The sequence below is a fragment of the Gallinula chloropus genome, assembly GCF_964237585.1.
Source record: "Gallinula chloropus genome assembly, chromosome: 5".
In the NCBI taxonomy this organism is placed as follows: Eukaryota; Metazoa; Chordata; class Aves; order Gruiformes; family Rallidae; genus Gallinula; species Gallinula chloropus.
The window spans coordinates 21,348,982-21,374,421 of NC_140090.1; the positions used below are offsets into that span (position 1 = coordinate 21,348,982).

Below are 25,440 nucleotides of genomic sequence, written 5' to 3' on the forward strand. Positions count from 1 at the left end.
AGAGATGTTTGTATTAGAGATCTTATTTGTTGTCTCGTGCAAGGGCATGGAGACAGCATCTGAAGAACTGGTGGGTCTCAAGTTGTGGCAAGTTTTAAGTTGTCTGATTTACAGGTCATACAAAAGAATGATAATGGAAGTTGCACAGTAGAGTTTTGTATGGTTACTTTTTTAAGGTGTGTGTCTTCATCATTCTAAATGTGCTGCTTCCAGATTCTGTGCCAGCCTCTCTGTCCTTTTCAGAGCTCAGTTGTGAGACAGCTTGCTTTCAGTTTGCCCACAGATCTCGGTTACTGCTTGTTTTAAAAAATCAAACAAAAAAGTATATGAATAATTGTTCAGCTTTTTTTTCCACGTATATTAACTATTATTCTTTTAACATGAAGGAACATACCTTGTAGCTTGCTGTGAGAGTGAGAAATGGAGTGAGAAATTCATCTTGCTCAAAAAGTTGCGGGTTTTGTGGTTTTGATGAGAATTCCAAAGCAGTCGCCAGTAGATTAAGCAAAGTAGACTGCATGAAATATTAGCAACTGTGATCTAATCTCATCACTTTCAAGTAGAGGGTAGAGCAGTTGTTATTTGCCAGACGAAGTGCATGTTGGAGAGAGATGGTATTCTTCAGTTCTAGTAGGTACACCATTAAGCTATTAAAATGAGGTCTTGAGTGTTGTGTTTTTGTTTTTCCCCTCTGAAGAAAAAGAAGAGAACTTTCCTGAAGCACCGCAATTACCAGATTTTTCCACATTCTAGTCTAAGGGTGAGGAGATGAGTATCTCTAAAGGGTGAAGCTGGTTTAAAGTGGTAACCCAGCCAAAAGAGAAAGGAAGAAGCTCCTTGAAGGGATGCATGTTCAGCACTAAGTGTTGCTGACCTCCAGACTTCCCAGCAGTTTGAACCAACATGCTCTCTGGGAGAAAGATGGCTTGGGTAAAGATGTTGTGAAAAGAAAGGTGTAACGGCAGGTGTACGTGTGTGGGGGAAACGTGCTGTATGCTAACAGGTCTGTTGCACAGCAGCAGCTATGAGGAACACTTGCCTGTAGTGTTATGCGCCAGTAGGATGGCCAAGACCTGTGAGAAGTTCCTGCTTGTCCGTGGGAAGCTTACGAAATGGAAAGTGCAAAGCCACAGCAAAACAAAGCTGTTGGCATGGGGATGTATAAACAGACTCAAGGCTGTGCAAGGGAGTGCTCCAGAGAAAGAAATGGAGTAAGGGACAGGCCCAGGTCAGAGGCAGCACAGCTACTGCTAATTCCTGGCTTACACCGCAAAACTCTGATTTCCTGCACTAACAATGCATCAGGAGTGATTAAAAAACATAAAGGGAAGGTGTATGAAGGGGTTTGGTTTGGGGTTTTGGGTTTTTGTTGGGTTTTTTGTTTGGGTGTTGTGGGGTTTTTTGTTTGGTTGCGTTGTTGGTTTTTTTTTAATTAGCTATTTATGTCTCTTGTTACTGTATAAAGTCCACGGGCAAGTTTGAGTCCTGTTGCACAGTTAGCATGTGAGGAAGGGTGGCAGAGGGGTATGCTATGCTTTCCAGTTCAGATTCTTCCCTTAGTTTATGCTAAAAAATCGGTTTAGAACAGGAGCTGTCCTTTTGGGTATTGCTGGCACTGAACTAGCAGCAACTAATGTCCACCTCCTTTTTGTAGGACAAATTGCTGCCAGCCCTTTAATCCAGGAGAGCTCTGGCAGGGCAGGGGGAGCCTGGCTACTGGATCCAAAGGATCCAAACCCTGCTGCAGGTGAAGGAGGGAGCACAGCTGCTTAAATCCCGAGGATGTGGGGCTTCAAATACTGTCAAAGATATCCATTGCAGGAAATGTTTTGCTAGCAGAGAAGAAAAAGACTAATTAAATTGTGAACCACATTTTCAGAGGTGGTAAAAGCTAGTATCACCTCCTTCCTGAACTGATTGTATCTGGAGCCTGCCAGCATAGTTTGTGACTGTCCTTTGCACCCTGCCGGGTTCTGGTTTTTGAGGGCAGCTGTGGCCACCCCCTCAGGAATCCTGGAGCTTGTGGCCTTGTGCTGGCATCGCTCCCTCCAGCGCCTGGCAGGGTGCCTCTGCGAGAGGCTGCTTCAGGTCGCTGCTGGTGGCAGTGAGAGGCCCCCTTGCTTTGTTGCGTGGCTGAGAGCCACCAAGCTGGGGACACTCCCCAAGCATCTGCTCCTGTCCCTAATAAGGGCGACAGCGGCAGGGCCTGATGTCATCATCGCAGCCGGCCTTTTCACCCCCTGCCCCGGGGGTGGGAGCCCCAGGGCAGCGGTCGCAGCGGTTCAGGCCGGAGTTTTCCCTGGAGCGAGCCGGCGGCCGGGCTGTGCGTCGCAGCCCGCTGACAGCGCGGAGGGGTTCGCGGGGGAGGGCCGGGGAGGCGGCCGGGGCACCAAAATAGGGTCTGCCGCTCCGGCCCCGCCGCCTCCCGCGGCTCTTCCAAAGATGGTCACGGGGCCGCCGCTGACCTGGGCGCGCTCCTCTGCGCGGCCGAGCTCCGCCTGGGCGTAAGTACCGCTCCGGGGAGGCTGCGCGGGGCGGGCGCGGGGGTGGAGGGGCTTCTCCGCGGGCGGGGCGCGGACAAAGCCGCGGGAGCCCGGTGCGTCCCGGCTGCCCGCGTGCGTGAGCGGGTCAGGACGATGGCAGTGGCCGGGCAGGAGGACTACGCGTACCTCTACAAGGACTCCTCTCACCCCGCCGGTTTCCTGGAGGCGTTCCGGGCGTTTTACCTGGACGGGCTGTTCACCGACATCACCCTGCAGTGTGCCTCGGGCGTCATCTTCCACTGCCACAGAGCCGCCTTAGCGGCTTGCAGCAATTACTTTAAAGCTATGTTCACAGCCGATATGAAAGAGAAATCTAAGAATCAGATTAGTCTTCCCGGGCTCAGCCATGCCGTACTGGAAGCCCTCGTGAATTATGCATACACATCACAGATCCAGATAACAAAGAGAAATGTCCAAAGCCTACTCCAGGCTGCAGACCTCCTCCAGTTCGTGTCAGTAAAGAAAGCTTGTGAGCAGTTTCTGTTGAGGCACTTAGATACTGACAACTGCATAGGGATGCACTCCTTTGCTGAATATCATCATTGCTCGGAGCTAGAAAAAGAGTCCATGAGGATATTGTTATGGCAGTTTGAAGAAGTGTGGAAGCAGGAGGAGTTCCTGGACATTGGCAAGGAGAAGCTCTCTTACATACTCTCCAGAGACAATCTGAATGTTTGGAAAGAAGAGGCAGCCATTGAAGCTGTCGCTAAGTGGGTTGCACACAATGTGGAAGAAAGAATGGAAGATATCTATGAACTGCTGAGCTGCATCAAAGTAGACTTAGATAACATGTATTTGAGGTCAGCTTTAAGCCTACAAAAAAAATGCAAACTTAATGACAATAAGATAAGGTCACTCATTTACAATGCCCTGAACCCCAATCCCAAAGGTCCTTCCCGAAGACCCACAGCAGCCATGTATGTGATTGGAGGGTATTATTGGCATCCCTTATCAGAAGTGCATGTTTGGGATCCTTTAACCAACACGTGGGTCCAGGGAACAGAGATGCCAGATCACACCAGAGAGAGCTATGGGGTCACTAGCTTGGGACCAGACATATACGTGACGGGAGGTTACAGAACGGAGAGCATCGAAGCCCTGGACACTGTGTGGATGTATAACAGTGAGAGAGATGAATGGACAGAAGGCTGCCCCATGCTTGATGCAAGGTATTACCACTGCGCAGTGGCCATGAGTGGCTGCATCTACGCGTTGGGTGGTTACCGACAGGGAGCTCCAGTGCAAGAGGCTGAGTTCTATGATCCTTTAAAAAAGAGATGGCTTCCTATTGCAAACATGATCAAAGGTAGGTAAGCTTTTGTATGGCATCTGCTTTGAAAGTCAGTGCTTTTGTCTTTGCCACTTGTAAGAGTCGTGGACGCATTTAAGGCGTGATCCAAGTTCTAAGGAATTCTGTGGGAATTTCCAGTTAATGCTGTGGGCTTTGGTTCAGGTCTTGAACAGCCAAACAACTCCAAACATCCAAGCACTACGCTGGGCTGTGCCCGACAGCACTAGGGTGGAAAAGTAAGGGGATTTGAGTTTAATTTTGCCTTCTCTTGGGAGTAAATTTCTGTTCAAATTAGAAGGAAGCTGGAAAACTACCTGGGCTTGGAGTCCATTCAGTAGATGGTCAAAGAGCAAGCTCCAATAAAGGAGATGTATTATTTTAATATAAGGCCAGATTTCTGTGCAATCATTTATAGAAGTGTCATCATCATTTAGAACTTTGTGCATGCAGTTTCCTCACATTGCAGTATGTCACCCGTTCAGGATCCTTAGTTTAGTCTTTAGTGTAAAGATAATGAAAAGCACTAATACCTGTTTCTAGTAGCCCAAATAATTTTAGATCACAGCCTAGCTCAAGGATATGATTTTGTTACAAAATTTATAAACAATTATGTATTTCACCATACAATTTTATAAGTTAATCCAATTATTTACAATTATAATATTTTACTGTACACTGATGCAACGTTGTATTTTTCTACATATAAGAGAATTTTGGGCTGTAGCTGTAACATGAAAAAACTTATGTTCCTACAGCATTCTTCGTTGTCTGTATATATTTCACAAACATTGCTATTAGTCTCTATTTATTTCCTTTAAAATAGAAATGCTGCACTAGTACTGTGAGCAGTTCTATGAGCAATTACTTGTTCTGTGCAGTTGTTTTGTCCCATTTTCTGTGTGAAACTTCCGAGATGCTTAAAGAAACTACATTGATTTCCTAATTTTGTCTTGCCAGTTCCCTTGTTTTTCTTTTGTTTTGTTCTCTTGGAGACAGAGTTAACATGGCTCCGTTCTGTGTCCTTGTTTATACAATAATGTAATTAATAGTACCATGAGAAAGACTAAAAGTATCAGAAGATACCCCGAGACACTGAATTACCTCAACTCCCAGCGTGTTTGACCTTGCCATGTGAGCAACTCATAGCAATCTCTCTAACTTAGTGAGATATTGGAAGCAATTCCCTATTCCAAAACTAGTGTGACAACATGTCTTTAATCACTGCATGAAGATTCTGTGAAATGCTGTGTGGCTGTACTATATGCAAGGTGTATCAGTCACTGCAGTTTTATGTTATTACTCTTGACTTACACTGATAAAATAAGCTGTTTTGACAAGTTTGTTTAATATCACATTCAGTTAAATACTTGCAAGCATAACTTCACCTGAAAATATTATCTAATATGGGATAATGAATGGAAGTGGTTATTATGTGCAGTCTGAAGGTGTGTTGTGACTTTCACACTGTGTGCAGGTGTTGGAAATGCCACCGCCTGTGTCCTACATGAAGTCATCTACGTAACCGGAGGTCACTATGGGTACAGGGGAAGCTGCACCTATGATAAAATCCAGAGATACCATTCAGGTAGCGATGAGTGGAGTGTAGTCACCACAAGTCCGCATCCAGGTAAACAATAATTTCTGTAATGAGCGTAGAGTTTGATTTGATAACTCGTATCTGGGAGTCTTTAAGCCCCCATAAAATGTGAGTTTCTGGCATGTTCCTGCTAAAAAGAGCGATGCCTTTAGGGCAGCGAGGGCCAGAGGGGGATGGCGTCCCATTTCCAGACTCTGAGAGGGGAAGGGAGGACGCCCTTCAAGCATCTGTTTGTCCCAACCACTTTATAAATATTGAACTAAGGAATAGCTGCATTCCATTGAATGATACAGTAAACTAACTTTGTATGAAATGTTCATAGGCACTTGGCAAAAATAATCTACATAAATTTTAGAAGGGTTTCTCTGTGTTCTACCTGGTTTCTCTGTTCCACAAGGGTAACAGTAAGTTTTTAAAACAGCTCACACTGGCGCTCACATCTGTATCTTCTGTAACACCTTGAGCTTTTACTGAGTGTGGCAGGAAATCCTAAGGTGTCTCCTAAGCTCAGGGAAGGAACTCAGCCACCCTCAGTGGTGCCCAGTGTTTGTCATGTATCTTCAGTTTAAGTTCACATTATCGTGAGTTGAACTGTGTTCCTTTCTTCCTGAAGAGTATGGATTGTGTTCGATTACATTACAAAACAAGATCTATTTTGTGGGTGGACAGACCACGATCACGGACTGCTATGACCCGGAGCAGAACAAGTGGACACAGATGGCTCACATGCTGGAGAGAAGGATGGAGTGTGGCGCGGTGGTTATGAACGGATGCATCTATGTGACAGGAGGATACTCCTATTCAAAAGGAACATATCTGCAGAGCATTGAGAAATACAACCCTGAACTGAATACGTGGGAAGCAGTGGGTAATCTTCCCAGTGCTATGCGGTCACATGGCTGTGTCTGTGTGTATAATGTGTAAACATTTACCTTTCCTATTGCTGCCACAGAAAACAGCAGGTGCAGTATTCATAATAGTACTGATTACCTCACCAATGAGATGTCCAATACAGTCTCTTAGGGCATCATTGAAAAACTAGGTATAATTTGGTTTTATTTTAAACAATTCAGAAATATGAATGTGGTAACATATTTTCCATGTATTTTTTCAATCAAATTGTTCTTTGTCATGAACGTTTTCAAATGACTTTTAGAATACTTTGTGCAGCTATAGAGGATCTACTGTGAAAGCCAGGTTTGTTGTCATTAATTACCTGGTGGAGCTATAACCTGGTGCTAAAGTGAGTAAAGCCAAACAGGACACTGCATTTCTGTGGACTACTGGGCTTCAGATGAAATCTTCGATGCTCTGAAGGCACTGGTAGAACTGGCTCATTGCCACAAGCTAAGTGTGTAGTACAGACATAGCAGTATCCTGGGTTATCACATCCAGAAATCATGGACACTTGCAGGATGCCTCTAATTCTACCAGCAGATGCCAGAGCAGAGAAGAGCCCAGGCTGGGAATGAGGGGGGAAATGTCAGGCAGTAGCTCAAGAGCTCAAGCCAGAAGTGTGTGCTAGTGTGCCAGGAGAAGAGGCAGTGGTTAAGTAGCTGGTGGGTTGGCCCTGCCATCCCCAGCCTTCTCGCCAGTCCTTGCTCAGCACCCTGCTGTGTATGTAGTAATACAAATGCATTTGACTGAATTCGTATTACAGAGAGTTCTTAAGATGTGATTTCACCTCGTAGCTTTGTATAGACAGTGTAACATGGGGCTGGTTAGCCTGGTTCCCTGAGGGGGCAAGGGGAAACTTGTCTTTCTGTGCCTGTGTCAGCTCCCCTCTAGCACTGGACTCACTTATCTGGGCTCAGCCATGTGCTGCATGGAGCTATAGGCCTTAAAAATACACTTTTTTTTCCCCCAGTGGGGACGGAGGGGGCGCGGCAGGGGAGAGGGAGACTGAAAAAGGAAGCATGTGAGTTGTATGGAAAGTACCCACTGGCAAAGGTGTCCGAGAGGTGCTGCCCCTCACCCAGCCCACTTCAGCTGCTGTGGGGCTGCGCGGCCTGATAGCGCTGATCCAAATAAAGAAACGTGTAGGGAGGCAGAGAGGTCCTTGTAGCCCAGATCAGCTTCCCAGTCTGGCTTATAAAAAGACAGCAGAAACAGCTGTGGGGTACTGGTATATTGGGGAGGTGGGGGTGTGTGGTTACACAGGGCTGCCGTGGGGTGTGGTGGGAGCTTCCTACACCAGCACTGCCACCAGAAATGAAATTTTGGTTTTATTGGATCTATCTATCAGGTATGATGGAAGCAGCTTCCAAGCAGGTAAGCCCTGAGTTCATGATCACAAAAGAGAATTACTGTGAGCCTTCAACACACTTTGGTTCTTTCACGGTTTTGTACTATTTCTCACTTGTGTTTGACTGCAGGTGGCACTCAGCTCTCAGCTTTGATGGGAAGGTTTGTGGTGTATATATAGTTCTTGTTTTGATGTCTTTGTGTCTCACCTGTGTCAGAAGCTCATGTGTGTGTGGGTTTAGCATTTTGCTTTGTTATCCATGCCACTGAGAGCTATTTAAGGATCCAGAGTAATTTGTTTAAAGACTCTAAGTGATAAAGAGACGTGGAGAATCAAGCTCTGGTACTGTTTGAAATGTGTGGGCCGTGCAGGTGAGCAAAAGAAATAAAGTGAATTTGTTTCTCCTGGAAATCTCTACAGCTGAGAATTGTTCAAAGGCAGGTGGAGATTTAAAGGACAACATCTCAAGACCATGAGGGTGACCTATGTATTGAAGGACAGTGGGGTGAACTCAATGTGTGGGTGTAGTTTTTCATTGCAGAATAGGTCCCTGTGAAGCCTCATGTTTGCCAGATCACACGTGTAGAACAGCTGCTTGTGGCTGGCCCTACAGGTCATCATGGCCCCTATCCCGACAACCCTTAAATTCATGAGGGTGTAAGAACAAGGCAAGGACTAACAGAACCACCCAGCATCCACCTGTCTACTGCTTCTAAACTAGGTGCTTAAGAGACAGGGGGTTTCTGGGGCTGGAGCCATGAGCCTGCTTTCTCCCTCTGGGCATCCCATAGCCCTGCATAGCTGCAGAGTGAGGAAGAGCTGTTAGTTGACATGCTTGGAGAGTGTGTGCTGAGCTGGCATAACCCAGAGGCAGCGAGACTCCTGCCCGAGCACTGCAGGCACGTCCCAGTTTTTAAAGAAATTTGTGAATGTGTTGGAATAAACAGAGTAGGAAATTTTAACTGGTGCTAGTTTTTATAATAACCTACAGCACCCTCTTAAATTACCTCATGCCTGTAGCACGTCCCAAGACCATGTGTAGCTCACAGGTCCTGGGGGCAGGCGGGGGATACGAGTCCAAGAGAAAGAGGGATGCTGGCCCCAGGTGCGGCTGCCGGAGGCGGAGGGCACAGAGCGGGGGCTCCTTGCTGCCCGTGCAGCGTGTTTTTAATAATAATAGTTGAACGTGAGCACCAAACCCGAGTGCTGTCAGGTCTGTATGGCGGCAGCCGCTGTTTCACTGCTGTAAACTCGAAAAGGAACTAATACAGAAGTCAAACCAACTGTCGGTGCTATTTATATCGCGTTACTCGTGCGGCCCGTGTTCGTAGTGCTGCGGCTGGGACGCAGCTCCAGCCCCCCACTGAATGCGGCATTTCGTAAATGAAACGCGGCAGCGGCGCACAGCGCCAGCTTTTCAGCTGCTTTTCCTGCGCGAACACATCCCCGCGCGCCCGGCCGGGGCCCGGCAGAGCCACGGCCCTTCCCGCCGCCGCCTGCGGCTGCCCGGATGCGATCGCATCGCGCCGCTTCCGCTCGCCCGTTTCCCAAACCCCTCACGGCGCCGAGGAGCGCCCGCCGGGGCCGCGCGCTGCCGGGGGCGGAACAGCCGCGGGGCAGGGGGCTGGAAGCAGCGGCCCCTCCCGCCCGGCTGCAGGGCCGGTCACTGCTGCCGCCCCGCCCCGGAAGCGGCGCCCACGTGAGGCAGCGGGGGCTGCTGGGCCGGCACCGCCTGCGGCCTTTAAAGCGGCGGAGCGGGGCCGCGTGCGGGCGGGCGGGGAGCTGCGGCAGGTTTGTGCTCGGGCCGGCCTCGCTGCCGCGCGCGCGCGCCACGTGGGGGAGGGCGCTGCTTGGGCGCGCTGCGCCGGGACGGGCTCCTCGGCGGAGTGAGGGGCCGCGCGAGGGCAGGGCGGGCGGCGGGGCCCGGCGAGGGGACGTTGGCGGCGGTTACGGCCGCCGCCTGCGCTCACCGCTGGCGGGGCGGGTCGCGGGAGTCGCTGCCTTGGGGAGCACGTGCTGCCCCCTCTCCCCGGCGGCGGCAGGGCGGGCGCCGGGCGCGCCGCGGTTGCCCGCCGGAAGCGCCGCGTGCGGTGCGCGGCCGCGGGGAAGGGGCGCTGGGGTCGCCGCTCCGCGTGCGCGGCTCCCGCCGCTGCGGGGCCCGGCCCCGGCTCCGCGGGGAGCCCCGAGCGGCCCGGCGGCCTCACGCTGCGCCCCGGCGGAGGCGCCGGGTGGGCGGGAACGTTGCAGGCTGCTGTGCCGCAGGACGTAGGGTTCGGGAGCCGGCGCACCCGTCACTTCAGCGCTGAGCGTTCCGTTCCCGCTCGCGTTGCGGGATGAGGAGCGGTGGCGTTAGCGCTTACCCTAGGCCAGCAGCTGTGTTTATTTACGTGCAGGACTCTGGTCGGAGGCTCAGGCCTCTCCCAGGTTCCCGAGTACCGGTCCCATCTCGCTTTGGCGGGGGCACTTTTTTACATGAAGCCTTTTGCCGTGGTACGGTGAGGGTAAAAGCGCTTGGCCGGCAACTGAGCTCTGGCCAGGCCTCGAAACCCAATGAGCCGCAAGATGGATGCGTGCTGGAGAGTCCTTGGGTGATCGAGCTAATAGAGCAGGGGGACAAACTTCTAGTTAAAGGACTTGACTGCGCTTTGCCATTTCAATCTCATCCCCAGGAAAGCATTTCTAATAAAACACGAAGCAGAACTGTGCGTGTGGGTCAGACTGTGACTGTTCTGCAGCAGAGCAGGCTGCCCATCAGCCTCCACTGCTGCACAGCAACTGAAAGGCATGGATCTGCAAGTTGGATTGAGAAGAGTAGCTTGTGCCAGGTGACTGAGCTAGAGAGTCTGAGGAGAGCGTGTGCAGCAAGACAAGAATTTCTCAAATTGGAAGGCTGCTTCTGTTTTTACTCTAAACAGGTCAGTGTCTGACCTAAGTTCCACCTATGGCAAGCTTGAAGCTTAGTCTTGCCTTCAGTGTGTTGCTTGAAGCTGTTGTTGCTTTCTTAGAAAGAACTTTTCCAGGTGTAAGACTTTATCAGAAGGACTTGTCCTGGGTCTTGTGGTTTAGTCTTCTGTACAATTTGGGGTCTACCTTGAAAATGCTGTGAAGGAAATAGACTTTGTTTATCATCTTCTCTTAGTGGTGGAGCCGTGCTAGGAGGAGATGTGGGAAGTGAGTTGCTGGTTCTGGGTATTTGGTACCCAGAGGGAGGCAGGCTGAGAGAGCAGTGCGCTGTGCGAGCTGGGGAAGCACAAGACAGGCTGTACAGGGATGTAGCAGGGCTGCAGGAGTTCAGGTGGTGGAAGCTAGGTGAAGAAAAAAGTGTGTGTTCTTCCATGAAGCTTCACAGCACTATTGTCTTGGCATTTATAAACACTTTTATAGGTATACAGTGGTATAAACATGTCTGTCGTGCATATTTCAGACTGGTGTGGGTTTTGGTGAGACTAGGAGAGCCAGGCTGCCCTGGGAAGATTGATGGGGGCTCTTGTTAAATGATAAAACCAAAGCCAAGTCAACAACTTTATGAACAGATTCTCTCCTAACTATATGACCACAGATGTTTTGCCCCTGTGTAATCCTGACCTGGTTAACTGGGGTGGAACTGTTGGTGATGGGGCAGCATGCAGACAAGTTTTATTTTAACATAACCTGCATTAGGGGAACACCTGCCCCCAGAAATGCGTGCACCGTTCAGTGTGATGGGTAAACCAGCAGAGACTGCCCTGTGAGGGAGCAAGCAGCTGCAGCCTGCCTGGGGGCTAGTTTGTATGTATAGAGCTGCCATCTCCACCTGGCTGCTCCTAACAGTGTACCTGAGACCAGCTGACAGTGGTGAGGGAAGGTTCCTCTAACCAGCCCTGTGTTTTAGAGTGTGCCAGCAGGTCATCTTTGTTCTAGAGTCTCAGAACATACCATTAATGCATTTTCCTTAAAATGGCATATGTGACTAAAGTACAAATTAGTATTTTTACCAGAATATGCAAGAGCATAAATTTTTTCACCTCTCTTGGTAAATTAGTATGTCATCTTGAACACTAATTGAGGTGTACTGTGGGAAATACCCATAAGGAAATGCTTCACTTGAACATGTTGCCTAGTGCTTAAAACAATCTGCTGCACCTGCAGGAGGCTTCACAATGTGAGTAAATCACCAAACCAAGGCTGGAGAACGGGGAGTTCCCTTGGCTGCCATTCAGTACTTGGTTTTGACCCTGAGGATGTAGTTTAACATCAGATCTAACCCACTACAACCGCTTGCTGCCACAGAAAGGTTATTTCTTTTCTCTGCTTGTGCTCCCTGCCCCAACAGCTCCATCACTAGTGCTTCCTGCAAGCTGAATTAAGTCAGTGGTGCATTTATCTAATGGAAATGTTCAGTGGGGTGTAACTTTTGGTTGGATCAGGTGTTACGGTGCCATCAGCTCACACCTGCTGAAATCACACAATGTTAGGTGCAGGTGGAAGTCTGGTGGTGGAGATGGGGGTGTGTGTTTTCAGGCTCCAAATGCCTGGATTAAAAAGAACTACTAGCAAGTCAAAGGATGCCATATAGCCTTGAGATCAGGCAGAGGAGAAAATGGGACTGCTGCAGCAGGCTGAACAACTGGCAAATTACAGTACTGAAATAAGGAGATGGGGCTGTCAGGCAGGTGTTCTGATGAACAGTATTTCCTGTGGCAAGGGAGTCTCAGGGGAGCTTTCTCTACTTCTGCGGTGTCAGTCATCTTGATGCTCTGAAAGATGCTCCTGTCCTGCCAGTGGCAGAGGAGCAGAACATGTATGCTTTAATCTCCTGATAAACCATGCAGGACGTGTGTACAAACCCATCTTCACCAGTAGCCTTAATGATGCGAACGGGGGCAACCAGGGACCACAGAACTGGTTCAGCTTCTGTAGCTGGATTTAACAAGTGTGATAGTGCCCAGAGGGAGGAGGAAGTGATCTGTGCTCCATGATTCAAAACTGAACTCAAACCAACTTCTGACAGCTCTATAAAGCTGCATTTTTACTCTGTCCTTAACCTTACCAGCAACTGGATACACTTTTCGGGATCCCAATTACCTTTATGGCCAGTAGCTACTTTCTCACCTAGTGCTGTAGTGGGATGTACTGGGACCATATGCTTACTGCCAGTTAAGGGAAGAAGTTACTTTCAAATGAGAACATCTTACCTTTTACCAAAATGCTTGATTTGGTATTCAGGCAGAATGCAGTGAAGACAAGCTTGTAAAGGAGGGAACTAGACATCTGTAGGATGTATTAGTCAATGCAGAACTCGCGTGCCTTCCTCCAGTAAGTTCCTTGAACTTTTAAAGATCAATGAGGAGACAGAAACTTCTGAAAACTCTATAATTATACTGTTTTAGGAATACTAAATTATTTTTGTTATTGATGTATTACTAGTGATGAGAGGTTGGATTTGACTTAATGAGACTGTAGAATGCCCAATGCTGCCTTCACACCAAAGTAGTTTGCTTCGGGTTTCTTTGCAGTCATGTTTGAAACTGGCTCAGAAGCATAAACGTGTGGCTGAAGAACTTCTCTGTTATCTTGCAACTTTGAATAGAAGTCTGTAGAAAGTACTACTCAATACTTAGTGTCTTTGCTCTTTTTAACACAGCTGGTGAAAATGGCTGAAAATGGAAGTGGTGAAGACATGTCTATTTTGGAAAGCAAAATCTGTCAGCAAATTGAGGTAAGTTCAAGTTATGCTTTGGGATCTGGACTGAGATCTAGTTCTAGAGACATTAAGTGGTAGGGACTTGGCTCATGGGAAGTTAAACTTCACTGGGAGTTAGGCTTGAATCTTCAGCTCTTCAAAAATGTCTGCCACAGGTCTATGACAGGTGTTTAATACCTTAAGATAATTCATAGTTTTAGTCTAAGTTGGAACTTACACTTAACTAGAGTTGCCTGTAAAACCACTATTTAAAACCACAAAAGGTTTAACTTGCTGGTGGTTCAGGTGCTATAGCAAGTGAATGTGTCATTAAACAATGTATTACTGTGTTGACTGGGTTATTCTATCTATGCAAATAGGAAGGGGCATCTTAATTCTGTGTGACTGAATTTGTAGGGGGTAGGGGAATCCTCCTACTGAGGAATCTATGCTGGTCAAAATATTAGCACTGCATAGGCTGCTATTACAATTTACTGCTTTATAGTTACAACTAAACTTAAGTGCCCACTTTAGATTAACTATTTCTTACTCTAGAGGCTCAGAAGGTTACCAACCTACAATGGAAACTGCACCTCACTTAAAATGGAACAAGTGTTTTTTTCTGAAGAACAAAGTAACAGCTGTGTGTCAATCTCCCTTAGCATATGGAGCTGTAGCCATTACTTATGGAGAAAAACAAACTAACAACAAAAAAAACCCAAACACAGGACTAACACCTGAATCTGGTCCTGGTAAATCTGACTTTTGGCTCTGCAGAGCTTGATCCAGCTGATGAATAATTATGTTAACAGAATAAGCTCCACACTTCTCTTAAACAAAACTGCAAAACTACCTTTGCCTTGTCAGTCCTGTTGCCTGAAGCACAGGGGTTTTTCTCCAGAGTTTACATGTTGCAGCTAACTTTTCCAAAAGTATCACATTAAAGCAGGAAGTAGTAATTTCAGAATTTCTGATTGTTCAGATTTATTTATTTTGGTCTGTGTCAAGCCATGGCAGTCAGTTGTCAGATGAAAATGAGCTTTTACGCCAAACATTCAAAACCAAACCTCTCTCCTCACTTTCCTCTCCCTTCTTTTTTGCAGTACTATTTTGGCAATCACAATCTACCGAGAGACAAGTTCCTAAAAGAACAGATCAAACTAGATGATGGCTGGGTGCCTTTAGAAGTAATGATCAAATTCAACAGGTAAAACAAAATACAACTAATGGGGATGGAAGGGCAACTTTCAGATAATTATCTGTATTTGGGACCAAATAGTCCAGGTCCGCATGTACAGCTCCTATTGCTGTTCTAATGTCTGGCTTCAGCTTTGCCTGTGTATTTGTAATAACCTGTGTCTGCTTACTCAATAGGTTAAGTCGCCTTTCAAAAGATTTTAGTGTTATTGTAGAAGCACTAAGAAAATCCAAGACTGGTCTAATGGAAATAAATGAAGACAAAACTAAAATCAGACGATCTCCAAACAAACCCCTTCCTGAACTGAACGACCAATATAAGGCTGCAATTAAAAACAGATCTGTGTATGTTGTAAGTAAACTCCTTCCTTTTCTCTGTGCTGTTCTGCATGACTGACTGAAAGCTATCTAAGTAAAGCCTGAGTTAACTCATACTAGATAGGTTGTGACTTCAGACTGTCAGTTTGTGCATACAACTGAAGCTTGTCTCTGTCTTGCAGAAAGGCTTTCCACTAGATGCAACTCTTGATGATATCAAAGAATGGCTTGAGGATAAAGGTCCAGTTGAAAACATTCAAATGAGGAGAACATTACAGAGAGCATTTAAGGTAGTTCTTGTGATGAGCAGTTTGACCTGGGGCAGGGTTTCCCCCGGCCCGGGTGCTGTTTGCTCACTGTAACACTAAATGTCTCCTGCTGTTACACAGGGCTCAATATTTGCAGTTTTTGATAGTGTTGAATCTGCTAAGAAGTTCACAGAGATCCCAAACCAGAAGTACAAAGACACAGAGCTGATAGTACTTTTCAAGTAAGTCCACTTAACTGATGTACAAACTCATAATGGTCAAGGGTGGGTTTAGACAAGATCCTAGCTTGACCTGAGAAGTGTAAGTTTCTGTTGTGCAGGCATCCGTAGCTGTACCTTCTGGAAGCTAGTATCTCCACTCCCAAAAACAGTCTTGACTGTTTCTTGACTACTGCTGTCTTATGAAGTAATCATAATGGAATGCTTGAAGGGGGTACTCACTTCACTTCTGTTCTATTGAAGGGAGGAATACTGTACAAAGAAGAATGAAGAAAGGAGGCAAAACAAAGTAGAAGCTAAAGCAAGAGCTAAACAGTAAGTCATTATCAGCTAGGTGCCTTGTTTGGCTCACCTGGCTGCACTTGAACCAGCTCTTAACAGATTTAACTTTTCTACAGGGAAAAAGAAGAAAAAGAGAAACAAGCAGCAGATGCTGAAATGGTATGGTTTTCTTAAATCACTATGTCTGAAAACTATGCAGTGCTTGCTTTCATGTGGTGGACTGTATGGAATTTTAGTGCACATGTAACAAACATGGTCCTGCAGCTACATTTTGTAGAACAGAATTTCAAACTCTCAATATCCCATGTTAGTAACTTCACTAACTTCACTTAAAAAGCACATCAGCTTTTCTGACCTACAGTAAGACTTTTTGTTGTGATATTTAATTTTATTTTCAAGAGACCAATTCTGTTTAAAGGATCATATCCTAAATTTAAACCACAACACATGCCTAGTAATTTAACCCCAACTGTTAACTAAGCATCATGCAGATGCTCCACCCTTCTTTCCCGTCCCCAGTGGGATGGGAAGAATGGAAAAAAAAATCCAACCCACCTCATGAATTAAGATAAAGACAGTTTAAATAGGATAAGAAGAGAATAATAATGTAATGGATAAAACAAGTGATGCACAAATGCATTGCCCACTGCTTGTGGGGGAAAAACACTCAATAAACCCTTGATACCCAGTCTGTTTCCAGGCAGTGATCCCACCTCCCAGCTAGTTTCCCCAGTTATATGCTGAGCATGATGTTACATGGTATGGAATATCCCATTGGTCAGTTGGGGTCAGCTGGTCCTGGCTGTGTCCCCTCCTAGTTCCTTGTCCACCCCCAGCTACTTGATGGTGGAGTGGTGCAAGAAGCAGGAAAGGCTTTGGCTCTGTGTAAGTGTTGCTCAGCAACACCAGAACATCCCTGTGTCATCAGCACTGTTTTCAGCACAGATCCAAAGCACAGCCCCATACTAGGTGTTAGGGGAAAATATTAACTATCCCAGCCAAACTGCCACAGCATCCTTACCTGTTCAGAAGCAGGCCTGAATGCACCATTGGGATGACTTTTATTCTGTGGTATTTGAAGGATCCAGTAAGGGTTTAATTAGTATTATATAGATCTTTCCACCTGAGGTGCCAGCCTTCAGAAAACTGTTCTATAGTAATTAAAGCGTGTAACTCTCCTATGGGAAAAGAGCCCTTGGTTCCACGTAAATATATCATAGTAAGCAAATTTTTTTTAAAGTTTAACAAAAAAAGGATAGGGACAAACCATGTGAGGCTTGGACATCAGCATAAATAAGCTCTCTAGCAAGAATGCTTGAGTCACTAGGGGTGGAGTGTGTGAATTGCTACTTATTTATCACTATGCTGTTTTTATAGTCTTAGGATTGAGGGGGGAGAAAGTTAACGTTCAAGCTTGATGCCTCAAGAAAAATGTGTGGGATTTTTATTTCATTTAGAAGTCTCTGGAAGAAAAGACAGGGTGTCTTTTGAAGTTTTCTGGTGACCTAGATGATCAGACATGCAGAGAAGATCTCCATGAGGTATTTTCTGATCATGGAGAAATCAAATGGATACACTTTGTCAGAGGTGCAAAGGAGGTCAGTAGAATCTTTGTTGAGGATTTAAAATCTTAGTACTAAAGTTTGAAAATGAATTATTAAATGCTTGGTTTTTTATATAATCAAATAAATTGACTTGTGGAATTGCAGAACATTTAAATTATTCCCTTAAATTCTTTTAAAAGAACAGATAAATGTCCCAGCCTTCTCAGTGGGTAAATTCAAAACTGAGACTGAGAACGTTTGTTCGGACAGTCTGCAGACATGGTTTATACCACACAAGAGTTAGGAACTTGCCGAGGTGCCTAACAGGATATGTTGTTCATTATTCTGGCTGAATGTTTTTGCAGTATGATACAAATGCCCCTCTTCTTTTTAAGGGAATTATCCTATTTAAGGATATTGCAAAACAAGCTCTGGAACAAGCTAAAGCAGCACATAATGGAAACTTACAGCTTCGGAACAAGGATGTTACATGGGAATTGCTAGAAGGAGATGCAGAGAAAGAAGCACTGAAAAAAATACTGGAAGATCAGCAAGAATTGCTGAAGCAGAAATCAAAAGGTTGTTGGTTGGGGTTTTTTTTCCCCCTTTGTTTAAGGATTTATAATGTCCTAAAAGTGTCACTGTGTGAAAGTAACTGTAAAGAGGGAATCCATACTAAGCACTAACTTTTGAGTTTGCCAGTTAAGACAAGTGATATAAACTTTCTGACACCTATATCCCCACAGGACGGAAAATTAAAGGAAAAGGAAGAGCGGGGAAGACACCTCAGGGTGCTCACAAAGGGAAAGTCCAGTTTCAGGGCAAGAAAATAAAGTTTGAGACTGAAGAAGGTGGTGGTGAAAATGATACTAAAACAGGTATGTCATTCTGTGCACTAAATGGAGCGTCTTTAGTACATGGAGCTACTCGCTGGAGAAGTACCCATGTTTCTTACAGCTGGTGTGGGTTTGGCCCTATGTAGTAGTACTTCTGTCTTGTATCAGTAAGTTTAAGGGTCTTCTACTTGATTCCTTCCAGGACTGCCCAAAAAGCGTAACTACTAGATAGTTGAGGCTGTACTGCAGGGCTGCTCAAAGCATTGTACATTGAGAGATGGCTGTCAGCAGCATTACACAACTGTATAGACCCGGTCTCGAGTGGTGAATTTTTTCTTCCCCTGAGGATATGAGAACACTAGCAATAGTTCTGCATATTATTTAGCTTGTAGAAGAGGAAGAGCTAAGCTTCTGATCATCAGATAGGGCAGCTGCTTAAAGCCCAGTGAAACCTACTCCTGTTAGATTGTATTGCTTCATCTTACCTGCTGTCCTGCTGTAATTTTACACGAGCAAGAAGCTCTGGTACGTTAGAATACCTAAAAGCCTTATGTCACAGTAGTAAGTAAACTCTCTAGTGTAGCAGTGGCTTTGGATAAACTAGGACTTGTCCTTCAGCTTACATTATAGTAAGGGTTTGTTTTTTCAGAAGATTTCAGGTAAAAATGAAACACTTTACCATAAATGACTATATATTTAATTTTGCAGAACCAGCAAGTCCCAAGAAGAGACCACTAGAGGAAGTGGAAAAGGAAGAGCCTGCACCAAAACAACTGAAAACAGAAAATGGAGATGGAGATCAGTAATTCTAAAAAAAGATTTAAAATCATTTATTTTTATTGCTCCATTTACAATAGGTTTTAAAGACATGTCTCAGTTCAGGAGTTTCTTGGCAGAAAATCTAATGAAATCCACTTCAATGTCAACCTATAGTGAGAGGAAAGTTTAATTTTGTTGGGTTACAGCTTTTTTTGTTTCTTTAAGCAGCATGCTTACTCTTAACATACCACCCGGAAACCTCTTTTATACTTAGTTTATACTGTAAGATCCTCTCAACTTCTCTGGCATGTCATTCAAATGTAAAAGGTTCTGGACCTTGCAGTTACATTAAAGAGCAGTTGCCAATAAATTCAGAACTTAAAACTGCTTACTATGAAGCCTGAATGTTAAAATTATACTACATTAGCTGTGAAGTGGCAAAGCTGAAGGTAGACTTTCCATCACTTAAGTTCAAGTCACTAAGATAACAAGTACAGCTGAATAATACTTCTAATCTTTGCTATTCAACATACCTAACAATCTTAAAATCTTGTTCAGTCTACTCCAGGGTTCTAATTCCCCTATGGTAATGGGATACATGTCTTCTAGGTCAGCACTTGGCACCCAGAAAGTTGCCGGTGGGTTTAATCTTTCATACTCTTAGCATCTCAGCTAGATCTTCCATTGTGGGATGAAGTGCACAGCTTCCTCCTGCTCCCTCTGAGGTGGCTCTGTGAGGGAGTTCAGTGGCTGTAGCTATTGGCAGTACAGAGCGTAGAACACTGAAATAGCCTAGTTATTCTGGCCTTCACTACTTAGTTCAGTCTGTTCTATGTTGCAGATAGGATCAAGCAAGTAAGTTGAGTCAAGGAAGACACCCATAGCTTTTTCACATCTAGTTGCAATGCTGGCTTTAATCTTTGTGTACGGCTTCAACTACATTACAATGATTCTTTTCCCTGTCAACTACAAAATGTAGTTACAACAGTGGAACTTGATGCTGTCATAGTGAACTCTCAAGTTCTGTGAGCATTCTTCATCCCGTACATACAACCCTAAAACTTCCTTAAGTAGAAAGTATTTCCCCTGCCTAGTATAAGACAGTATTTTCTCAGTTATGTTAGGTTTTATACTTACTGATTTCTTCTTATGGAACTTGTATGATGCTGGTAGGTCATATCTAAGTTCTGTAAACAGTACAAAGAGCATGTTACACCAGAATGGGTATTAGTGAATTGATTTACACCCTACACCCATGTTCTATTTCTTCTACTGCCCACCACTGTTGCCCCCTGACTGGGTAACTTTTTGACCTCTGGACTAGAAGATGCCTGAACATTTAAGCCAATCATATCATGCAGGACATAGATGGCTGAAATGCAGTTGTGTTTCAAGCATTAGTGCAAATTCCTTGTGGCAAGTCATATGACTGATAAAGCATCCAGCTGGTGATACTTAAGAAGATCCTTGAACAACTAGCAGAACAGTATTTATGTGACTATATGTGTGTGAAAATTGATCTTTGCTTTGCTTTTATTAGCCACAATTTTTTGGAAACGGGAAGGTAGGTAACTTCTGCTTGAAGACCAAAGGCCAAACCTAGTTCAGGAAGAAATCCTAATTCTGAAAAGAGTATATATCCTTCAGGGCTTTATTAATTGCCTGATTGTATTCTAGCCAGGTAGCACGGTATTAACAAAAAGCTGCTTAAAAAGAGACCTACATCATTTGCAGTGTTAAATCATGCTTACAACTCACTCAGGCTGTTAAGACTGTCTAGCAGTGTTATCAATACTAGCCTCCACAAAAAGGTTGTGTGTCTTTTTTTTTTATCAATGAATCTTACCTGCTATGACTTCCATCTTCACTTCCCATTCATCTGCTTTCTTTTGAATGTGCTACAATGTTAAATAGATAGAGGTAAATTTCTACAATGACTCTTGGGTAACATCTACACCCCTGTACTATTTAAGAAGTCTGTACTTTTGTTTTTCAAGATGAAACATTAGATCACATACTTATCTTGATGTATGTGAGATCACAGTTATTTGACATGATTAGTATCTACCCAAAACAAGTGTCAGATCCCATAAAGGTGTGAACAAATCAGCAAAGCTGTAATAGACATCATTAAATGCCAGCTATTCTATTGCCTGGCTAATGCTCACCTACTAACATAAAGGACTTACTTGCCGTGTTGAAGTTTTGTGAAGGGAATATACAGCTGTTTTTGCCATTTGTAGAGCAGTTTTCAGAAAAATCATATCCATTCCTAAAAGAATGTTGACGTTAGTAGACTTGTTAAATGCAAGCTTAAACTGGAAGATTTAAAGTGCATCTTCCTGCTTCAATTCTTCTAGAGTAGTAGCTATTTGAGAAACAACACAATACATTAAGATACATAAAGCATTTCTAAAACTTACTCAATTGATTTTAGTAAAGGAGAAAAATTTGAGAGATGTGAAATGGTACCGTTTATTTCAAGCCCCACAATTGTTAGTTACAATGTTGAAATTGTTAATCTATACTTTGGAAGCTGCAGATCGGCAAAACTCCAGGTAATTACAATAGGCAATTGTAATGAAGGGAGATGTTTCATTAAAAGTGTTTTCCTTGCTATTTCTAGCTGACTTTCAGAATTACCAACCTTTATTATGCTTGGTACCAAAGGGAGGGTTCATAATAACTGTGTCAAAAGTCTCTGGCATGCTGTCAGACAAAGAACAGACGTCACACTGAAGCATGTCGATGTTTGTGAGCTCGAAGTCTTCAATATTTCTATTAAATATTTCCAGTGCATCTGCATCGATGTCAAATCCCACACACAATCTAGTAAAAAAAAAAATTCAAAAGGGCCACATATTAGTCTCTTGCAAAATAAAACTAAGGCTTTATCCTGTAGTAGTAAGGGGTCTGTTGTGCACACTTTTATTTAGGAAATATAATGAGCAAATGCTATAAATTCAGTGCTGATAAAAGTGCAAGTAGCTCTACTGCTTTTTCTCAAATATTCTTTCAGTCTTTGAAGGAGGCTGCAGGCTTTCATTTAGTGACTTAGAGGAAAGTGAACATTACTACTTCCAAATTCACAGCAGCTGTCCATCTCATCCACTATTTGAATGGGTATTGACTATCTAAACATACTACATAGCCTCATTATACACCAGGTTAGATACATAAAACTGGTTTAATTCAGCACTGCTATGTTCTTATTCTCTGCCTTTCTATGCCAGAAAAAAAATCACAACTGGAACTTAGATACTTACCCTGCTCCTAACATTGCACTTCCAATGCTGAGCATGCCACAACCACATCCTAAATCTGCAATTGTTTTGTTTTCAATATCGTCAAAGGTATTGTGAATTGTATAAAGCATACATGCTGGGTTAAAAAAAACAAAACCAAAAAAACACAGGTCAGTAACATCAAATATGCATCTGGTAAATCAAGAAAATTATTTCCACCTTCAGAAAACTCAGAACTAAATGTTCCTTGTAATGTTAAATTAAGCTGATGTTCTTTCTCACTGCTTGTAATTCCTCATTTTGTTTATATGTGAAAAGTCAAAAACATTTTGATGAGTTATTCAGAATGCTAGATCCTTGGGGAAAACAGACATAGAGTTGTCATAATTATTTGTAGGAAAAACAACACATAAAATACTGGAACACATCTCAAGGTATGGTTGAGTATCTATATATTCAGTTTTACTCTTTCCTGTGTGTCATGAAATGTCAATTTTCGCTTTCTCATTTACAGAATTAAGATGTTTTGTAAAATTTTAAACCAATTTACTTGGTTTGGGACTGTACACAGTGTATTTCTAATGAAAAGAAAGTAACATCATTAAAAATAATTACATTCCTGCTGGATAAAATTCCCACTACTTTGGGTGTAAAGGCTTCAAAGGAGATAATGCAGGAGAAACACGGGTTTTTTTCTTTTTTAAGCGCTGATACAGAACTAGTACCAGAGACACCAGTGCTTTGGGTATAGGTAACCTCTACCTGCGATATGAGGTCTCGTTGGATACTGTTCAAGGAGCAGTTTTGGACTTTCAAAAGTATCAACTTGTTGAAGAGAGCTTTCCAGTTCTTTAAGCTTTAATTTCTTCATGTTTGTTAACTACGGAAAACAATGTGTAATCGGTTACAATACTATAAATAAACCACGTTATTTTGAAGTACTTTATGCGTTAAATCCCACTGCCGACCTCGGCACCTCCCAGGTGTTACCGCTGATCCAGCACACCGAGCTGCGCCGGGTAAGGCGCGGCCGTCCCCAGACCGCAGCAGCCCCTTCCGTCACCCACCGCCGGTAACCAGCCCCACGCCAGCCGCCGGGAAGGCCCCGTGTCCGCCCCGGCCCGCGGTTGCGGCCCTCGGGCCGGGGCTCCGCTCCTACCGACAGGCCCGGCCGCCGCCGCGAGATGTCCAGCCCTGAGCGGAGCAGGAACCTCCAGCGACCACGCCGACCGCTCTCCTGTCAGGGCCCTCCCCGCGGCCGCGAGTGACTCGAGCACGCCGCCGCCGCCCGCCCCTCCGTGCCGCCTCCACTCACCGCAGCCCGCCGGGGCAGGCGGCCAGGCCCGCGCACTTCCGCCTCGCCGCGAGCCAGCCCCCGACGCCGCGGAGGGCCGAGCCGCAGCGGCCCGCCCCCTGCCCGCCCATCTCTTGCGCGGCGGCCGGTGCCGGGCTGCCGCAGGTCGCGGTGCCGCCGCCCCTTTCCGGGCAAACCGCGACCTGCGAGCACGAAACGCAATTCAGCTTTCCCCTTCTTTTAGCGAAGGGCCGTTAGCACTGGCTATTGCGTACCACGGCACATTTCATTACAACCCCCCTATTAACACTGCTAGGTGCTGGCGGAAGCCCCATGTCCCCGGTTTGTCCCTCAAGCGCTTTCTTCAGCGGTCAAACTGCTCAGTGTCGCTGGGGCCAGAAAGCGAGGAAACGGGACTTCTGCCTGGCCACGGAAAGGACTGCCGTTGAGAGAAAAGTAACAGGTTTACTTACTCCCCTCACGGTTTCCTTCCTGTACTCCCGGGGGGAGGCACACTGCACCGTATGCCCCTATATACCCCGCTCCCGCGGCACGGCACCGCGACACAAGGAGGCACTGGGAGCGCCGTGACAAAGCCTACGGAGGGCTGTCTGCTTTGGGGTTTGCTTCTCTCAGATAAACGTCGCTTTCCTCGCACAGGCAGAGTTTTTTAAAGAAGTTTTTCCACTGCACTGTTGCAAGTCCATTTATCAGACTTAAAAGCTGTTGGCCAGCACGTAAGCTACGGCAACGGGCATCCAAGCGCATTCTCTGCTGGCAAGAGCGTTTTGACGCTCCGGTCGGTACCTCAGGGCGCGGGGCCGCGGAAGGCCCGGACACCCCGTCCGGCCCGCGGCGGGAGCTACCGGCGAGACGCGGTGCTACTGCCGAAGCCCAGCCGCGCTCCGCCACCTCGAGCGGGGCTGCCAATGGCGCGAGCGAGCAGCCACAGCCCTGAAGTCTCAGAAGGGCTTGCCGGGCAGCCTGCTGCCCTTAGCCGCCATGGCCTCAGCCCGGCGGGGCCTCCGCGGGCCGGGCACATCAGCGGCAGCGCGGCATCTTCGCGGCAGCCGCTTCGCTCGAGGAGCGGTTAGGTAACAAAGAGGACTCCGCTGCCGTCGGGGGCACCGGCCTCCCCAGGTAGGCCCTCCAGGCGAACGGCGGCCGCTCGGGCTTGGGGCCGCGGTCGCAGGCGCCGCGCCCCCCGTCCGGACAGGAAGTTTCAGGTCGGCGGAGGCGGGCGACGGTGTTTCGCGGGGCGGCGGCTCACACCGCGTACCTGCTGGCTGAGAGGGCGGCGCGGGCAGGGCAGAGGAAGAGGAGGGGTAATGTCAGGGGAGGGGAGAGGCAGTGTCAGGAGGAGGGAGCGGGTGGTGGGGAGGGCGCCGGTTCCGCGGCTATCGCGAGAGGGAGGCGCCGCTGGGAGGGGAGAGAGGGCGGCGGGGGGAGCCCCAGAGCCGGGAGCCCGGCGCAGCCGTAACGGCTCCTCAGTTTCCCATCATGGCGGGGGCCGGCGCTAGCGGCCGGGATAAGCGGGCGACGGCGGCGCGGCTGAAGACGGCGCTGGGCGGCGAGAGTGGCGCGGCGGCGGCGGGCGAGCTGCGGGCGCTGCTGGAGCGGGTGCTGGCCCTAGCGGCGGGCCCGGGCGGCGGCGGCGAGGCGGCGGCCGAGGCGCTGGAGTGGTGCCGCTGCCTGCTGTCGGGCGGGGAGCCTTGGGACAGCTTCGTGCAAGCCGTGCGGGCCTACGACCCGGCCACGCTCTGCGGCCTGGTCTGGACGGCCAACTTCGTGGCCTACCGGTGCCGGACGTGCGGGATCTCGCCCTGCATGAGCCTGTGCGCCGAGTGCTTCCACCAGGGCGAGCACGCCGGGCACGACTACAACATGTTCCGGAGCCAGGCGGGGGGCGCCTGCGACTGCGGCGACAGCAACGTCATGCGGGAGGCCGGGTGAGCGCCCGGCGGCCTCGGCGGGGCGGGCGGGCCGGGCGGGCACCTGCCGGCGGGGGCGGCTCCAGCAAGCGAAGCGGCCTCCCCGCTGGGTGGCAGAGATGCGTCCGGAGCTCGGCGCCTGCCGGGTGCCCCCCTGCGCGCCGGGGAAGGGAGTAAGTGGGGCACCTGCTTCCGTCAGGGTCGCCTCG

The 25,440-nt window shown here is 46.9% G+C and overlaps 4 protein-coding genes across 8 annotated transcripts in view; 3 read left to right on the plus strand and 1 right to left on the minus strand.

Moving 5' to 3' along the window:
• The window catches only part of SSB (small RNA binding exonuclease protection factor La), a 22,518-nt gene extending 3,370 nt beyond the window's left edge, over positions 1-19,148 (plus strand). The window contains exons 1-12 of one of the 3 annotated variants that reach the window (XM_084265779.1): positions 9,455-9,467; positions 13,300-13,374; positions 14,442-14,545; positions 14,713-14,887; positions 15,036-15,143; positions 15,243-15,343; positions 15,584-15,655; positions 15,739-15,781; positions 17,080-17,220; positions 17,562-17,745; positions 17,913-18,044; positions 18,711-19,148. In XM_084265779.1, the coding sequence (XP_084121905.1) occupies positions 13,309-13,374; positions 14,442-14,545; positions 14,713-14,887; positions 15,036-15,143; positions 15,243-15,343; positions 15,584-15,655; positions 15,739-15,781; positions 17,080-17,220; positions 17,562-17,745; positions 17,913-18,044; positions 18,711-18,808 (1,224 nt within the window). In that variant the 5' untranslated portion in view covers positions 9,455-9,467; positions 13,300-13,308 and the 3' untranslated portion in view covers positions 18,809-19,148. Of the gene's footprint in view, positions 1-9,454; positions 9,468-10,516; positions 10,592-13,299; positions 13,375-14,441; positions 14,546-14,712; positions 14,888-15,035; positions 15,144-15,242; positions 15,344-15,583; positions 15,656-15,738; positions 15,782-17,079; positions 17,221-17,561; positions 17,746-17,912; positions 18,045-18,710 lie in introns of those variants that run through there. The other 2 variants (XM_084265777.1, XM_084265778.1) reach the window with 2 other exon arrangements.
• On the plus strand, positions 2,435-6,416 carry KLHL23 (kelch like family member 23). The gene is made up of 3 exons (XM_084264985.1): positions 2,435-3,849; positions 5,309-5,461; positions 6,045-6,416. The coding sequence occupies exons 1-3, from the start codon at positions 2,637-2,639 to the stop codon at positions 6,353-6,355; spliced, it is 1,677 nt and encodes a 558-aa protein (XP_084121111.1). The 5' UTR covers positions 2,435-2,636; the 3' UTR covers positions 6,356-6,416.
• On the minus strand, positions 18,844-23,842 carry METTL5 (methyltransferase 5, N6-adenosine). 3 transcript variants are annotated; one of them, XM_084265782.1, is made up of 8 exons: positions 23,774-23,842; positions 22,769-22,886; positions 22,028-22,142; positions 21,409-21,590; positions 20,951-21,033; positions 20,608-20,659; positions 19,899-19,948; positions 18,844-18,929 (listed from the first exon to the last, which is right to left on the minus strand). In XM_084265782.1, the coding sequence occupies exons 2-8, from the start codon at positions 22,875-22,877 to the stop codon at positions 18,876-18,878; spliced, it is 645 nt and encodes a 214-aa protein (XP_084121908.1). In that variant the 5' UTR covers positions 22,878-22,886; positions 23,774-23,842; the 3' UTR covers positions 18,844-18,875. The 3 variants fall into 3 exon arrangements, with proteins under 3 accessions (XP_084121908.1, XP_084121907.1, XP_084121906.1); XM_084265781.1 differs by lacking the exon at positions 23,774-23,842 and adding an exon at positions 23,322-23,338; XM_084265780.1 differs by lacking the exon at positions 23,774-23,842 and adding an exon at positions 23,166-23,258.
• A 958-nt stretch (positions 23,843-24,800) lies between these two features.
• UBR3 (ubiquitin protein ligase E3 component n-recognin 3) overlaps positions 24,801-25,440 on the plus strand; it is a gene marked incomplete at its 5' end in the record, with an annotated part of 108,858 nt that continues 108,218 nt past the window's right edge. Inside the window, one exon of the mRNA XM_084265134.1 lies at positions 24,801-25,249. Within this exon, the coding sequence (XP_084121260.1) occupies positions 24,801-25,249 (449 nt within the window). The remainder of the gene's footprint in view (positions 25,250-25,440) is intronic.

What these genes read in the sequence shown, in the direction of transcription:
- KLHL23 (XM_084264985.1), top strand. Translation starts at nt 2,637, where the DNA reads ATGGCAGTGGCCGGGCAGGAGGACTACGCGTACCTCTACAAGGACTCC. An exon ending in TATTGCAAACATGATCAAAG is followed by an intron (nt 3,850 to 5,308) that starts GTAGGTAAGCTT and finishes CACTGTGTGCAG; the next exon opens with GTGTTGGAAATGCCACCGCC. An exon ending in CACCACAAGTCCGCATCCAG is followed by an intron (nt 5,462 to 6,044) that starts GTAAACAATAAT and finishes TTCTTCCTGAAG; the next exon opens with AGTATGGATTGTGTTCGATT.
- METTL5 (XM_084265782.1), bottom strand. Translation starts at nt 22,877, where the DNA reads ATGAAGAAATTAAAGCTTAAAGAACTGGAAAGCTCTCTTCAACAAGTT. An exon ending in GAAGATGGAAGTCATAGCAG is followed by an intron (nt 19,949 to 20,607) that starts GTAAGATTCATT and finishes TACTGTTTACAG; the next exon opens with AACTTAGATATGACCTACCA. An exon ending in AGTTCCATAAGAAGAAATCA is followed by an intron (nt 18,930 to 19,898) that starts GTAAGTATAAAA and finishes CTCTCACTATAG; the next exon opens with GTTGACATTGAAGTGGATTT.